Here is a 16,496-nt window from a genome sequence, read left to right on the forward strand (position 1 = left end):
TACCTACCAGCTGCCGCAGGTAAGTACAGACCCTGTTTGGTTTCACCCTCCGGTCATTCCTCACAGAGTTTAAGAAAATGCCAGTAATGGCAAGCCACCATTTTGGGCTACATTGGTTATCATGCCGCCTCCAACCCCCCCCCCCCCCCCCCCCCCCCTGGTTATTTTTCCGAACAGTGCTATAGCCTCATGCCTTAACTTCTCATTTCTACCCTTGCTCACTGCAGGTACTTTGTTGACATTACAGGGAAATTGACCTTTTTAAAATAGCGCTCCTTAGCATGGTTTAAAGGTCCCTGTTAGCTGGACTCTGCTCACCTTCATACCTTAGTCATTCTTATAACTTTAAGCTTCATATGGAGTTATTTTTGGTTTGCCAAACACAGCACACACAACCCTGCCCCCCACCCCTTCTAGCTTCTAAAATATCTGCACTTGCTGTACATGTGGATCATTTAAAAGCAAAGCAAAACAAAACAAAACAAAGCAAACCCACAAAGACTTCTACATGGCAAACAACCAGATCGCAGAAAGATTGCCTGCCATGCTTCGGAGTTGGCCTGATGGCAACTCAAAGCAATAGGAGATCTACACCGATGTTGTAAAGACCTTCAGCATAGGCTATACACTGGAAAGTGAAAAGTATGTAATATTGTCCATAAATGCTACTGTGTATTTAAAAGAGGGAGTTGGAGGGGGTAAGAATGAGTATAATTCATAGTTGCATGAAAGTTTTACAGGAAGCTAACAAAAATGGTACTGGGCAGATGAGAAAGGGGAGATGGAATGAGACCCTTCACTATGTAAGATTTTGTATTGTTTTATTTATTTTACACATCTAAATATGTTGCCTACTAAAATTAAAATTTTATAAACCAAAAAGAATAATTTTAAAATTTCTTTTTTTATTTTTTTATTAGTAAGCTAAAAAAGCTGAGTGAAGACAGTTTGACTAAGCAGCCAGAAGAAGTATTTGATGTTTTGGAGAAGCTTGGAGAAGGGTAAGTACAAACTATATGAAGTAATCAGATAACAGAGTATATTTGGTTGAATTGAATAGTTTTGTAGTTGCTCAGATAACACATGCCCTCTACATTTGTTTGCCAACTGCTTCCTACCCCAGGGAGGGATTTTTGTAAATGTTGCTCTATGTGTGTGTGTGTGTGTGTGTGTGTATAATTAGACTGTTTGGGTTTTTTTTAAGGAACCCTGGTGGCTTCGTGTATTATGTGTTGGATTGTGAACCACAAGGTCAACAGCTTGAAATCACCAGTTGCTCTGTGGGAGAAGGATGAGGCTTTCTATTGTGGGCAAAGATTTACAGTCCCAGAAGCCCACATGGGGAGCTCTGCCCTGTACTCTAGTGTTGCCTTCGGGCAATTGACTTGAGAGCAGTGAATTAAAAAAAAAATTACAATACGTTAACCAAACACCTTCAGGATGGAGAGAGCAGTTGACTAACAAACATAGGATGGCTATTATTTGTGTAAAACATATGTTCATAACAGTTACATTTAAAGTACTCTGTAGTAATCAGTATAGTAGTTGTAATAATTCTCAGAGGCTTAGGCCATATAGGTAAGGAAAAAGCAAGATATATGCTGTAAAATGATGTATAAGAGATTTATCAATTAAATTCATCCCAAATGACATTCTGGAAATGTTTATATTAGTACATCAAGATTTTTAGGACTTTACACGTGGCCCTGAATGACTGAGCTTCGCCTATTAGTTTTGTAGTTAAAGTAAATTTTCACAAGTAAACAAGTACTGTATACAAATATGGACTTCACGAATTATGAGGCCTGACTCTACCTTTCATGAATCTGGAAGTTGAGCTACATTCTACCATCCCATCAAGTGTCGTGACCGTTCTCTGGGGTCACAGTGAGAAAGGTGTGTAGTCCCATGCAGGGTTACTGTGAGTTGGAATTGACTCTGGCTGTGGGTGTTTTGCCGCCCACACAAGCCATTCCTACCTTGTCTCAGATGCTAGATGTTGCTGCCTCTGCTCAGATCCCATCAGCGATTGAATTAAAGAAACCCTTTTCTGTGTCGGTATTTTTTGTTTAAATCCTGTCCTGCACTGTAGAGCCGGTTCTCCTCTCACTTTGGTAAAAGGAATATTTCCTGGACCCCTTCAGGAACATAGTGGATGGATGTATAAGTCACTGGTATATTCATTTAGATATTTCATCTCCTTGAACCTTTAATGTCCCTTCTTTAATACATCTGAAGGGTTGCCTAGCATCTCATTTCATGTAGGTTTCTGCCGATTCCAGGAGTCTTGGTGGTGCAGTGGGCTAAGCATTGGGTTGCTAACTGACAGTGTTGGTGGTTCAAACCCACTGGCTGCTCCATGGGAAAAAGATGAGGCAGTCGGCCTCCGTAAACATTACAGCCTTGAGAACCCTGTGAGGCAGTTGTAACAGGGTCTCTGTGAGTTGACTTGACTAGTAGCCAGGGGTTTGATTTGGTACTGTTGATAGCAGGCTTTAGTTAGCAGCCAAGCAAGAGTTTAGTATTACCCCCAACTGTTTGAGCTAACATGCAGGGTTTGGAATTTCTAGTCTGTGTGTGTATCCATGTCAGTAAATTGCTTTCTGCCTAGAATCCTCAGAATCCATTCCCACACATATTCCTCAGGACTCAGCTGATACAAACTGGCAAAATTTTACAATTTTTTTGGTGTAGCTAGAGCTGGGCAGATTTTATACTCAACCCTTAGATGCCTGCAGGGATGTGAGTGTAATTATGGGTCAGGAAGGAGTGAGCAGCGCTGGGTTGGACCTGAGGAGAATCTTGTCTTTCTAGGATTAAGGCTTTAGATTTACGAAGTTAATCATTTCAGGTAGGTACAGGGGTGCCTGGTGCAGGTGCAGGGTGCTGGCAAGAGGAGTTTGGAGGTTCTGGTGACTAAGGTTAATCAGTGTCTACCTAAATGTTCCAGTGCCGTAAGTTTTAACACAGCTGACCTGGTCAAGTTGTAAATTGTTTGTGGTGTAACTCATTTTAGTCAATCAAACTTTGCTTTTGGCTTCTCAGAAATCTCAGCTCCGTGTCTGCAAGTACTAAGAACTTATTTTAAAGATTTTAAAAATAATCCCAATACAAGGAAATGAAAACATAAGATTTATTTCCAGCATGCTGTGTATAAAGAGGGAGATCATTTTGTTTCTAAAAACAAATGGCTCCAGGTAGGTCTCATTACAATTGTTTAAAACAAAAAGCTTTGAATTAGCTTAAAACAACAACATAGTATTTGATTGTATTGTGATTTAACAGTTTGTAAAATGGGGGAGCATCTGTCTCCCTGCACAAAAGAGAAGATGCTTTCGAGGACTGGAGATCGTGCACAGCTTTATTCATAGGTTTTTACTTAGTGAACATAATTTTCCATGGTTTTTAAGGTATTCAACAATTAATGCATTAGCATGAAAAAAGTCACTGCTGAAAATTAAGTTTTTTACCTATGTGTAGCTATGTGTGTGTAGCCCTGGTGGTACAGTGGCTTTTTTGTTAGACTGCTAACCATAGGTCTGCAGTTCAAACCCACCTACCACTCTTCGGGAGAAAGGTGAGGCTGTCCGCTTCTGAAAGGATTACAGTCTCAGAAACCCTACTCTGTCCTAAAGGAGTTGGAATCGACTTGATGACTGTCGGTGGGTGTGTTGGAACTGTGAAAATTCAGGAAATTAAAATTAAAGCACACAGGCCTTTCAAGTAAACCCTGAGATAATGGTTTGTTGTTGACCAGCTGAAGGGTTGGTAGTAGTCTGTGGCTTACACTAAGCACCTGGTAAGTGGTACCATTTCTAACCTTGCCTTCTGATTTCTTCTTGGGTATAAATGGCTTTCTCCCTGATTTGCTTTTGCTTTTGCTTTAAAGAAAATACTATCCAGTTGGTAACATTGTGAGAGTTGTAGCAGGCAGTTTTGGGTAGGTGGCCACCATCATACATTTTATTTACCTTCTGCATCTGTGAATGTGTTCTTGAGGAGGCGGAGATAGTAGCAGGAGTGTCTGAGGAAGCTGAGGCTGTTAATAGGGTCCTTTAAGGAGTCCTGGTGGTGCTGTCGGGTAAGTGTTGTACTACTAATCTCCACGTCGGTAGTTCAAACCTGCCAGCCCCTCCTACTCCTGGAAAGATTTATAGCCTCAGAACCTCTCTATAGGGTTGCTATGAATCTTTTTGATGGCCGAGGTTTTTGTTGTTTGCTTAGGGTCCTCTAGGTGAGGGTTTCTACTGCACTTGAGTACTCTGAATACTGTTAGGGATTTAATGTGCTGGCAATGACTGCACTTACGACGAGGCAGCCTTTTCTCCTAACCATTGACTATGGCTTTTATTAATCTTTCTTTCATTCTTTTAATTTCCATTTATATCTTCTTAATGCTGCATTTGCTTGAGTTGACAAACCGTAAGTCTCTCTCTCATTCATTAGACAAATACAAGCAGATCATTATATATGAACTTGATAATTTTAGATTTTAAGTGTATACTAAAGTTAAGATAAAACTAATAGACTTCTGTATTTGTTTACTCTAAATTTTGATATTTAAATAATATTTCCAACTAGAAAGAAGCCCTGAGTGGTGCAGAGGATTAAGTGTTCCACTACCAACCAAAAAGTTCCTTGGAGGAAAGGCCTGGCGGTCTGTTCCTGGAAGATCACAGCCTTACCACCCCTGTGGAGCACAGTTCTACTCTGCGCACATGGGGTCACCATGCACTGGAATGGACTTGATAGTAACTGGTGGGGTGGTTCAACTAGAAAAGACTCCAGGGAAAAACTCAGAATGTTTGCCTCCAAATAGCTATCATGCTTGAAAGAAAATAATGTCTTGGTTTCTTTTAGGTCTTATGGAAGTGTATTTAAAGCAATCCACAAGGAATCTGGTCAAGTTGTGGCAATTAAACAAGTGCCTGTTGAATCAGATCTTCAGGAAATCATCAAGGAAATTTCCATAATGCAGCAGTGTGACAGGTATGAAGAGGGATTTTTTTCTTGAGCTATTTTCAATTTTGATGAGTGTTGCTAATCACGTATGAGAAAATGCATTCTTTGGTCAGTAATTCGTTTTTCATTCTGATTTCCCATTGGATATGAGACTGTTCCTTTAAGGAAGATGAGCACAACTCTGTAGGGTTGTCTTTAGGACTTCAAACTCTGCTGATAGCAAAAGTGATGTTAGAATATCAAGAAATGTGTGGTGACAGAAGACACTCCAGTTGTTTTCTTATCTTCAGGGCTAATGTATGGGTGAAAATAATTAAGCAAACATTTGATTGTACTTTACCTAAAAGCTTACATGGTAAATTAATTTTCCAATCAAGAACTCTTATACAAATTGCTCTGTAACATGAGTTGCCGTCTCCACGGGTGTGTCAGCACACTCTCCTCTCCGGGCTCCTCATTTCCATTCTCCAGGTTTCCCCGCCCTTCCCAGCCTTCTCAGTTTTGGTTTTGGGAAAATGTTGTCCTTTGGTCTCCTAAGGAGCCTTGGTGGCATAGTGGTTTTGGCTTTGTGCTGCGAACTTGCAAGGTCAGCAGTTTGAAACCACCTCAGGAGAAAGTTGGGGCTTTGTACTACTGTAAAGGGTTCAATCTCAGAAACTCATGGGGCAATTCTACCCTGTCGTACAGGGTCACTATGAGACAGCTTGCACTCGATGACAGGGAGTCTGTTGCACTCGATGACAGGGAGTCTGTTGCACTCGATGACAGGGAGTCTGTTTTGTTTTGGTCTCCTGTACTTGATTGGTCTGAGAAACCCATTCTTCACAGGTGTTATTGTTTGCTTTAGAGTTCTGCCATTGACTGAAAGGGGGCCTCTAGGAGTGTCTTCAGTTTCAATGAGAAGGTTCTCTCTGGGTGAAAACAATTCTTTTTTATTCAAGTGGTCTCATATATTTGTCCTTTTGTGATTGACAAACTTCACTCAGCATACTGCCTTTCAGTTCATCCATGTTATGAGATGTTTCACAGTTTTGTCATCATTCTTGTAACAATAATATGAGAATGATCATTCTTTTTTTTTTTAATCATTTTATTGGGGGCTCGTACAATTCTTATCCCAATCTATACATACATCTATTGTGTCAAGCACATTTGTACTAGAATGATCATTCTTGTGATAGGTAAGTAATGCATTGAAACATTATTGATTTTTTGGAATTTTAGAGAATATCAAGCTAGAGAATTATCCAGTATTATTCAGGTTGCAAATGGATATAGTTAAAATGAATGAGCATTTATTTTCATTATTTGATCCTTTGCCCATCCATCCATCCATCCATCCATCCATCCATCCATCCATCCAAGAATTATAGAGTTCTTACCAGGTAAATAGTAGTGCCTGAATTATGTCAGTAAGGCTACTAATTTATTCATTTATTATTTATCATAATTGTTTTAGAAGCTTTGTTTATCAGAGCAGCTGAGATCTGATGATCGGCTCTTGTTGACAGTTTCAGAGATTAAATCTCTGTATGCAGTTCGTTCTCAAAGGAAAGCCATTTATTCCAGAATATATTCATGTTCTGTTTACATTTAGGAAAAATATATGTCAAGAACTGTGGAGGATCTGGTATTTTCCCCTGCTTTCCAATGATTAGGTTAGTCTGTTAATGCTCTATAGGTGCTGACAGGGGACATCCTTACTTAGACTACAGCAGCAGCCTGCTTTGCTTTGATTCCTTTGCTCTCAGGTTCCGTGGGGGTGTTGTGGAAGGCTTAGATGGATGCTGTGTGTGCACTGGGTTTGCACCACAGAGGAGGACTGTTGAGCATGGGGAGCCTGTCATTTTATAGTGAGCAGTAAGTAGGCCTGCTCTCTGTCCCAGAGGGAGATACTACTTCATTCCTTAAGGTTATGCCCTGCAAGCCACCCTGAAGAATGGCCCGGGTCAAGAATAATGTGGGCTGTGTACTCTTAGCACACCCAGCAGGATGTGTGGCAGTGTGAGAGAACTCTCCACACTGTGTCAGATCTGTGCACTGTGATCTCTTTGGTTCAACCAGTGACCCAATAATTCTAGGGAAACTTTGCTGCATGGATTTCTTCAATTTTCTTTTTCTTTAGTGCATGCCATATCCTTGTGTTACATATTTTCCATAAAGGCTCTAGAGTTTGCAACTCAAGTAGTTATAAAAAAATACATTCCTTGGCTCCAGATCAAAGTATATAATTGTGAAGTTTTCCAGACCTTGCTATTAATTTGATAAGTTGATGAGAATGTGGTTCCCAAGTTTTGATGTAGAAAAGGAGACATTGAACAAAGTGTAGTGTTAGTCCGGGGAGGTGCTCAACACATGTTTGTTGTTGTTGTTGTTCGGTCGTAACCTAAAAATAGTTCAGGGACAAGTGCTATGCTTTAGAGATCTAAATTGGTGTGGACTAGGGAAGGCAGAGTCTCCAGTATTACCTGTGATACTGTGTGAGTCTTGGAACTTATCGGCTCTTGTTCTTATGCAGCTGCTTCCTATCTGTTCACTTGGGTTTTCATTTCTGCTGCCTCCAACTATTTCCCTTCCTGAAGCCTTTAAAAAAACTGTTTAAAGTCCTTAATTGGCTTCCTATTGCTTAGGTCTACCACTTTATCAGTTTTTCATACTGTGGTGGCTTATGTGTTGCTGTGATGTTGGAAGCCATGTCACTGGTATTTCAAATGCCAGCAGGGTCACCCAAGTGAACAGGTTTCAGCAGTGCTTCCGGACTAAGAACAGACAATGAAGAAGAAATCACGTGTGCATTTAGCAGGAAGTAGCTGCTGCAAATCTTATGCATAGCTATCTGAGGACATAATCCGAGAAGCTGAATTATATGAAGAAGGATGTGGCATCAGGATTTGAGGAAGGCTTATGAACAACTTGGTGATACACACATGACACAATCTTGTTTACTGAAAGTGAGGAGGCCTTGAAGCGCTTGCTGATCAAGAGCTAGGATTGTAGCCTTCAGTATGGATTTAACTCAGTGGGAAGAAGACCCAAATTCTCACAACTGGACCAATAGGTAACATCCTGATCAATGGAGAAAAGGTTGAAGCTGTCAAATGTTTTGCCTTACTTGGATCCACAATCAATACTTGTGGAAGTGGCAGTTAAGAGATCAAAAGATGTGTTACATTAGGTATGTTTGCAGCACAAGACCTCTTTAGATAGAGTATTGAAAAAAGATGTTACTTTGGGGGCTAAGGTATACCTGACCAAAGCCATACTATTTTTGATTGTGTCTTATGTGTGTGAAAGCTGGACATTGAATAAGGAAGACTGAAGAAGAATCGATGCATTTGAACTATGTTGCTGGAGAGGAATATTGAAAGTCCCATGGACTGCTAAAAAGACAAACCAATATGTCTTGTAAGAAATACGGCCAGCACTGGAGATCCCCTTGCAGAGGGGTCTCGGGGAGGAGATGAGCCAGTCAGGGTGCGATGTAACAATGATGAGAAATACAACCTTCCTCTAGTTCCTAAATGTTTCCTCCCCGCTCCCACTACCATGACTCAAATTTTATCTTGCAAGACTGGCTAGACCAGAGGAGGTACACTGGTACAGATAGGAACTGAAAATACAGGGAATCCAGGACGGATGAGCCCTATAGGACCAGTGGTGTGAGTGGCAAAACAGGGAGGGTAAAGGGAGAATGGGTAGGAAAGAGGGACCCGATTACATGGAACTGTGTGTGACCTCCTCCCTGGGGGACAGACAACCAAAAAGTGGATGAAGGGAGACGTCGGACAGGGCAAGATATGACAAAATACCCATTTATAAACTATCAAGGGCTCATGCGGGAGTGGGGAGCGGGGAGGGAGGGGAAAAATGAGGACCTAATGTCGGGGGTTTAAATGGAGAGAAAATGTTTTGAGAAACGTACAAATGCGCTTTACACAATTGATGTGTGTATGGATTGAGATAACAGTTGTATGAGCCCCTAATAAAATGTTAAAAAAAAAAAAAGAAGAAATACGGCCAGAGTGCTCCTTCGAGGCAAGAATGACAAGACTTCGTCATACATACTTTGCGTATGCTGTCAGGAGAGAGCAGTCCTTGGAGGAGGACATCATGCTTGATAAAGTGGAGGGGCCACAAAAAGGAGGAAGGCCCTCAGCAAGATGGATTGACACAGTGGCTGCCACCATGGGCTCGGTCATGGGAACAATTATAGGGTAGCATAGGACTAGGCAGTGTTTCGTTCTCTCACTGTGGGTTGAAGCTGACTTAATGACACTTAACAACAACAACATTGCTTAGATAAAATTTCCAGCCAATGGGCCATAGAAGGCCTGAGAAATCATCAGTACCAGCTAACATCACATGCCTCACCAACGAGAAGTAGTTCCAGTGATAACATTAGGGGTAAGTTAATTAAATGCTTGCCCAAATATAGCAGGCTAATTTTTGTCTTGTTTTTTTACTTTTATTGGGGGCTCTTACATCCCTTATCACAATCCGTACATTCATCCAGTGTGTCAAGCATACTTGCACATATACCGCCATCATCATTTTCGAAGCATTCTCTTCCCACTTGGGCCCATGATATCTCCCCATTTCTTCTCCCTCCCTTCCCTGCCCGTCCACCCTCCCAAGCCCTTGATAAGTTATAGATTATTATTTTCATATCTTACCTCATTTTCTGTTGCCCCTCACCTACTTTGTTATTCGTCCCCCTGGGAGGGGGTTATAAATTGATCCTGTGGTTAATTCTTCATTTCTTCCCCGACCCTCCCCTAATCCTCCTGGTATATATCTACTTTTATTATTGGCCCTGAGGGGTTTATCTCTCCTAGATTACCTGTGTAGTAGGCTCTTATCTGTAGCAGTGTGCATGTTCTGGTCTAATCTGATTTGTAAGGTAGAATTGAGGTCATGATAGTTGGGGGAAGGAAGCACCAAAGAACTACAGGAAAGTTGTGTGTTTCATTGGTGCTGTACTGCACCCTGACTGGCTCTTCTCTTCCCTGTGACCCCTCTGTAGGGGGATGTCTAGTTGTCCACAGATGGGCATTGTGTCTCCACTCCATGCCTCCTGGGACCGCCCCCCCCTCCCCAATTCACATTGGGTATGATTTTGTTCTGTGTCTTAGATGCCTGATACCTGGTCCCATCGACATCTGATAATCACACAGGCTGGTGTGCTTCTTCCATGTGCACCTTGTTGCTTCTCAGCTAGATGGCCGCTTGTTTATCTTCAAGCCTTTAAGACCCCAGATGCTTTATCTTTTGATAGCCAGGCACCATCAGCTTTCTTCACCACATTTACTTATGCACCCATTTTGTCTGCAGTGATCGTGTCAGGAAGGCGAGCATTACAGAATGCTGGATTGTTAGAAAAAAATGTTCTTGTGTTGAGGGAGTACTTGAGTCGAGGCCCAATGTCCATCTGCAACCTTAATTCTTAATATATATACATAGTTATATTCCCCTCTTGTTATATATAAATATATTTGCATATGTACATGCCGCCTGTATTTAGACCTCTATAAGTGTCCTTTGTCTCCTGGTTCTTTCCTCTATTTCCTTTTACTTTTCTAAAAAGAGTGTTTTTTCACCATTGGATGGATTTGGCACTTGCTGAAAATCAGTTGACCATGGCTGTATGAGTTTATATCTGGTATTTCAGTACTGTTCCATTGGTCTCTGTGTATTCTTATACTGTGCTGTTTTGACTACTATAACTTTATAGTATCTTTTGAAGTTGGGAAATTTAAGTTCTTAATTTTCAAGATTATTTTGGCTATTTGGAACCTCTTGCAATTTCGTACAAGTGTGAGGATTAGCTTTTCCATATTTAGAAAGGCTGTTGAAATTATGATAAGGATTGTGATCGATCTATAGGTCACATTGAGTAACATTAACATTTTAGTAATATTGACTCAATTCATGAACATGGAATGCCTTTCCATTTACGTAGATTTTTGAAAATTTCTTTCAACAATCTTATAGCTTTTAGTGTTCAAGTCTTTAATTCTCTTATACTCCTTTAGATGCTATTGTAAATAGAATGTTACCTAAATTTGCTTTTCAAATAATTTATTGATGGTATATATAGAAACAGAATGAATTTTTTTCTTTAACTTTTTTTGTGATTTGGGTAAAAGTTACCAAAGCAGACTGGTTTTACATTGGAGCATTCATACATACTTTGATTTGTGACATTGATTGCATTCCCCACAATGTAACTGCATCTTCTCTGTGTTTGCCTTTCCATTTGTCCTTCTTTCCTATGTCTTCTGCCATCTAGGCTTTTTATCCCTGAGCAAATGCTGTCCTTTTGCTTTCTATGGCTGGTTGGTTGGTGCAATGAATGCATACCAAGTCAATGGATTTTTGTGCATTGATCTTGTGATCTGTAATTTTGTGGAATTAATTTATTAGTTCTCGCAGAATACAGGTGGATTTTTTTTTGACTTTCCATATACGATCTTGGCATCTGTGAATAAAGATCGTTACATTTATTTATTTTTCCAATGTGGATACCATTTCTTTTTCTTGCCTAACTGTTGTGTACTATAGTACAGTGTTGAAAACCAAACCAAACTTAATCGATGCTGACTCATACTGGCCTCCTGTTGGTTTCTGAGACTGTAACTGTTACAGGAGTATAAAGCCCAGTCTTTCTCTTGGGGAGCTGCTGGTGATTTTGACCTGCTGACCATTCGGATCACAGCCCAACATGTAACCACTACACCACCAGGGCTCCTACGGTGTTGAAAAGTAGTGGTGAAAGCTGGCATTCTTGCCTTGTTCCTGGTCAGTTGGTGAATCAGCTATATTTTGTATATGTCTGTAATGAGGTTGCTTATTTCTAGCTGCATATGAAATCTCCCCTCCCCCCCAAATTGTTAGATTGAAATAATTGAGGCTGTGCTTTATGATATAAAACTGCCAGACCTTGATTCACTACATGATTGTGTATTGAAATTACTACAAATTAATTTTTAAAGGTAATTTTACCTTCCCTGAAGGTTTTCTGTGTACTCACTCCTAAACAGAGAGAATGAATGAGTAGCCTGTTCAGATAGCTGCCCAGCTACTTAATTTACATAAGAAGGGTCATTCCTTCCTTGTTGATTTACTTAGTGGCAACATGAAATACGCATTTTCTTCCCCTCCCTCCACCGAGTTACACATTTTCTATGTACTCTTCAGTGAACATAATTTTGATCTCACTGCTACTGAATCCTTTCAAAATTTTGATTGAGAAATATAATATTTAAAGCATTTTTTCTTCTGAAGGATGCACATCTTTCTTCTGGTGTGAAGCTTAACTGTAGGCCTATAATAGAGTTACTTACAGGTTGTTACTTACTCAGAACTTCTAAGATATGGGGGCTGGAAATGCATATTTAAAAATTTTTGTCATTGATACTTTCTTGAAATATTCATCTTTAATTTCTTTAGGAAGTTTCAGTTATTGAAAGTTGTATAACAAAATTTATCTTAAAAAATTATGAAATAACTTCTCTCTTCTAGAGTTTTGTACTCCCCCCCCCAAATGTTCAGTTTAATACATACACAACCATTTGGTAATATTTTGTTGACAAGGGTCAAATTAGAATCTGAACTTTTTAATTTTTAGAATCTGAACTCTTGAAGAAAGTTTCAGTGTTTTAACATCTTTGTTCCCAATTTATATTACAATGCCAGAAACATTGCATTCACAACAGGGGTTCAATGTGAATAAATGATACAAGTACCTGGAAAGAGACATGTTTTGTAAAGTAGAGGGTCAATAAAAAAGAGAAAGACGCTCAATTAGGTGGCTTGACCCGCTGGGTGCAGCAATGGGCTCAGACATAGCAATCGTTATAAGGTTGACACAGGACCAGACAGTGTATCCCTCGGTCTCACAGAGGGTTACTGTGAGTCAGAGTTGATTCAATAGCATCTAAAATCAACAGGAAAGCAGCAAAATGAATATGCAGACTCTCTTTTCCTTCTACTCTTGTGTTAGTTTTTCTCATATTTCTTGCATAGGCACACTAACAAATAACACAGACACAATAAATGAGCTCTCCGTATTATTCTTAAAAGCACTGCTAGTGAATTCATATCATTTCTAATGGTCAATCAGTAAAAACCACAAAGTTAAATTGAGGCTAAAGTTTCCTCATTTTTTGATCTGGCAAATGATGCTGATTTTAATCAATAGAGTTATTAAAGCACATTTGGTTAGACTTGCTAGTAGAACATAACAAAAAAAGGATATTAAACAATATTACCTTCTATTAATCTTTGTTGTTTTCATAGACCACTTCCCTATACGTACTATTAGAAAATGAATTTGTTGTTTATTTCAGGGATTTTTACGTCAATGAACTATATTGACAGAATACTACATAGTAAAGACAACATGAAATGTATTTTTTGAAAAGGTAGCAAGCACTACTCTCTGTAGAGGTTCCTACACAGGTACTCCCACCTTAAGGACATGTAGGCCAAGGATGCTTTCCCCCCATGTTTTCCATAAGTTGATGTTCTGACTGCGTTTCGTTTGTTTGCAACAAGCATCTTCTTAATAGTTCAGCAAACAGTAATGAACCCATAATATATACACGGGGGCGCCATGAGTTGGAATCTATTTGACAGCAGTGAGTTGTCATAGGTATTTTCCGTTCCCATGACCTAGCAACGCTGAATGTGTTTGGAAATTTAGTGTGTGACACGGGACTGGGCGAGGGGTAAGGAAAGGTATGGGTAGAGATGTAGACTGCGAAAGGACTTTTTTCCTTCTTTTTCTTTTTATTAAGAGATCATTTTATTGGGGGCTTTTACAGCTCTTATAATGGTCCATACATCAATTGTATCAAGCATATTTGTACATATGTTGCCATCATTATTTTCTAAACATTTACTTTCTGTTGAGCACTTGGTATCAGCTCCTCTTGATAAATTATAAATTATTCTTATTTTCATGTCTAACACCAACTGCTGTCTCCCTTCCCCTGTGGTTTCTGTTGTTTGTCTCCCTGGTGGTGGTGGTGGTGGTGGTGGTGTGGTTATGTGTCCATCATTGCCATTGATTCCTTCTTTCTCCCCTTCTTTCCCTATCTTCCCGCCACCTTCCTGGTATCGCTATTCTCATTCCTAGATTCCATGTGTGAGCTCTTATCTCTTACCTGTACCTGTACCTGTGTCTGTGCACATGCTCCAGTCTAGCCAACAGTGGAAGGCAGGACTGGGGTCATGATAGTGGGGGTGAGGAAGTCTCAAGAAACCAGAGGAATATTGTGTACTTCATTGGTGCTATACTGCACCCTGGTTGACTCATCCCTTGTGACCCTTCTGTGAGGGGATGTCCCATTGTTTATAGATGGGCTTTGGGTGTGTTTTCTGATCCCCCTTGTTTTCAGCAATGTTTTTTGTTGTTGTTGTTTATTTGTTAGTTGGGTCTTCTGATGCCTGTTGCCTGTTCTTGTTGATAACCTCATGATTGCACAGGCTGGTGGGCTTGTTGCTTCTCTGCTAGATGGCTTCTTCTTTAACTTCAAGCCTTTAAGACCCCAGATGCTATATCTTTTGATAGCCGGGCACCATCCCCTTTCTTCACCATGTTTGCTTATGTACCCATTTTGTCTTCAGTGATTGTGCCGGGAGGGTGAGCATCACAGAATGCCAGGTTGTTAGAAGAACGTGTTCTTGCATTGAGGGAGGGCCTGAACAGAGGCCAGAAGTCCATCCACTACCTCAGTGTATTGCCATATAAATATATGTACATAGGTCAATATCTCTATTTTTATGAATTAATGTATTTACTGTGTACACGCCTATGCTTATACCTCTATCCATAGCTTTGTTTCCTAGATATTTCCTCTGTTTCCGTTTACCTTCCTCCTGCCCCACCATCATGTTCACCCTTCTTCTGCTGCTTAGTAATTCCTCTCAACTAGATTGCTGTTGCTCCAACACCCCCAGGATCTTTACGTTCTCCTCATTCTTGTTGATTTTAATGCCCTAGTTATTCCCTAGTTTTTGTTAGTGGTGTTGTTTGCTCACTGCTCCCTTCCCAAGCCTCCTTCTCCCCCCAACTGCCTCTAGAACCATTGGTCCCATTGCTTTATCCTCGAGCTTGCTTCCCATGCCTAGCTTATATATGTAGGCAAACCAACAGTAACAGAGACCAAACAAAAAGAAAACAAAAGATTGAATAAAAAGAGAAAAGAAAAGAAACCTAGCAAAACAAACAAAATAGCTTACATAATTCCAGGTCTGTCCACTGACCTTTATGACTATCTCCCCACTGGTTCTGGGGGGTATTCCAGGAGCAGCTCCTCCTAGCCTGAAGTCTATTATTAGTAATTCCTCTCAACTAGATTGCTTCTAGTTCTAGGGAGGGGGGTCAGTTTGGCTTTGATCCGGGCTGGCCTGATAGCCCACTCTTTCCATGTATTGCTCCATGTGGTTATGCTGCCCTCAAGGTTGGGTGCACTGTGGTGGGATCTGCATGCACACTCTCAATCTGTGGAGACATAGCCAATACTCTCCCCCTGGGTGGGTTAGTGCCCTGCTCCCCCATGCCATCGTTTCCCCCTATTGTTTCCATCTCCCCTTTTTTATTTCCCCCTCCATTTTTCCTCCTCCTTCCTCTTTCCCCCTTCTTTGTATTGGAATAACATGTACTTCCTTGGGTTTGCTCTGACCCCTACATGACTGCTTGTACCTCAACCCCTATAGTGTGAGACAAGTGGCTTTTCTTCTATACCTACTGTGCTGATTATAGTTATCTCGGGGGACTCATGTTGTATTTGTCCTTTGGTGATTGGCTAGCTCCACTTAGCATAATTTCCTGCAACTCTTCCCATGAAATGATATGCTTCATGTGATTATCAGTGTTAATTTTTAGTGATGTGTAGTACTTCATTGTGTCTATGTGCCAGTTTTCTTATCTACTATCAATGGAAATTTAGGTTATTTCCAATTCTTTGCAATTGATTGTGAATTCTGTCACAATAAACATTGGAGCGCAGATGACTGGTCGTGGTCTATTTCTTACCTTTTCTGGGTATATGCCCAGTAGAGGGATAGCTGGGTCATAAGGTAGCTCAATTTCCATTTGCTTTAAATATCACCAGATGGCTTTCCACAGGGGCTGCATGTATCTACATGACCACCAGTAGTGGAGGAGAGTTTCTATCTCACTATATCCCCTCCAACATTTGTTGCTCTCTGCTTTTCTGATTTGGGCTATCCTCAAAGGTGTTAGATGGTATCTCATGGTTTGCATTTTTGATGGCTAATGATCAGAGCATTTTCTCATATGTTTATTGGCCCTTTAGGTCTCCTCCCTAGTGAAACTTCTTTTTGGGTCTTTTGCCCACTTCCTCAGGGGATTCACTGTTTTCCGCTTTTTGCAGGCTAAGAGGGTATTGTAGGTTTTAGTAATAAGCCCTTTGTTATGTCACTGCTAAAAATCCTCTCCTTATCTGTGGGTTCTCTGGTTACCCTCTTGGTGAAATTGTTCAATGCACACAGGTGTTTTATCCTTA

General features: G+C 40.5%; 1 protein-coding gene across 2 annotated transcripts in view; it reads left to right on the forward strand.

Annotated features, from left to right (window-relative positions):
- Window positions 1-16,496, forward strand: part of STK3 (serine/threonine kinase 3) — a 290,300-nt gene that overhangs the window by 34,187 nt on the left and 239,617 nt on the right. Inside the window, exons 2-3 of one of the 2 annotated variants that reach the window (XM_045286470.1) lie at window positions 921-1,001; window positions 4,861-4,989. In XM_045286470.1, the coding sequence (XP_045142405.1) occupies window positions 921-1,001; window positions 4,861-4,989 (210 nt within the window). Of the gene's footprint in view, window positions 1-920; window positions 1,002-4,177; window positions 4,423-4,860; window positions 4,990-16,496 lie in introns of those variants that run through there. The other variant, XM_045286473.1, reaches the window with a different exon arrangement.

Source organism: Echinops telfairi, unplaced genomic scaffold (genome assembly GCF_000313985.2).
Source record: "Echinops telfairi isolate 266 unplaced genomic scaffold, ASM31398v2 ScPeMD7_1;HRSCAF=3_0, whole genome shotgun sequence".
Lineage (NCBI taxonomy): Eukaryota > Metazoa > Chordata > Mammalia > Afrosoricida > Tenrecidae > Echinops > Echinops telfairi.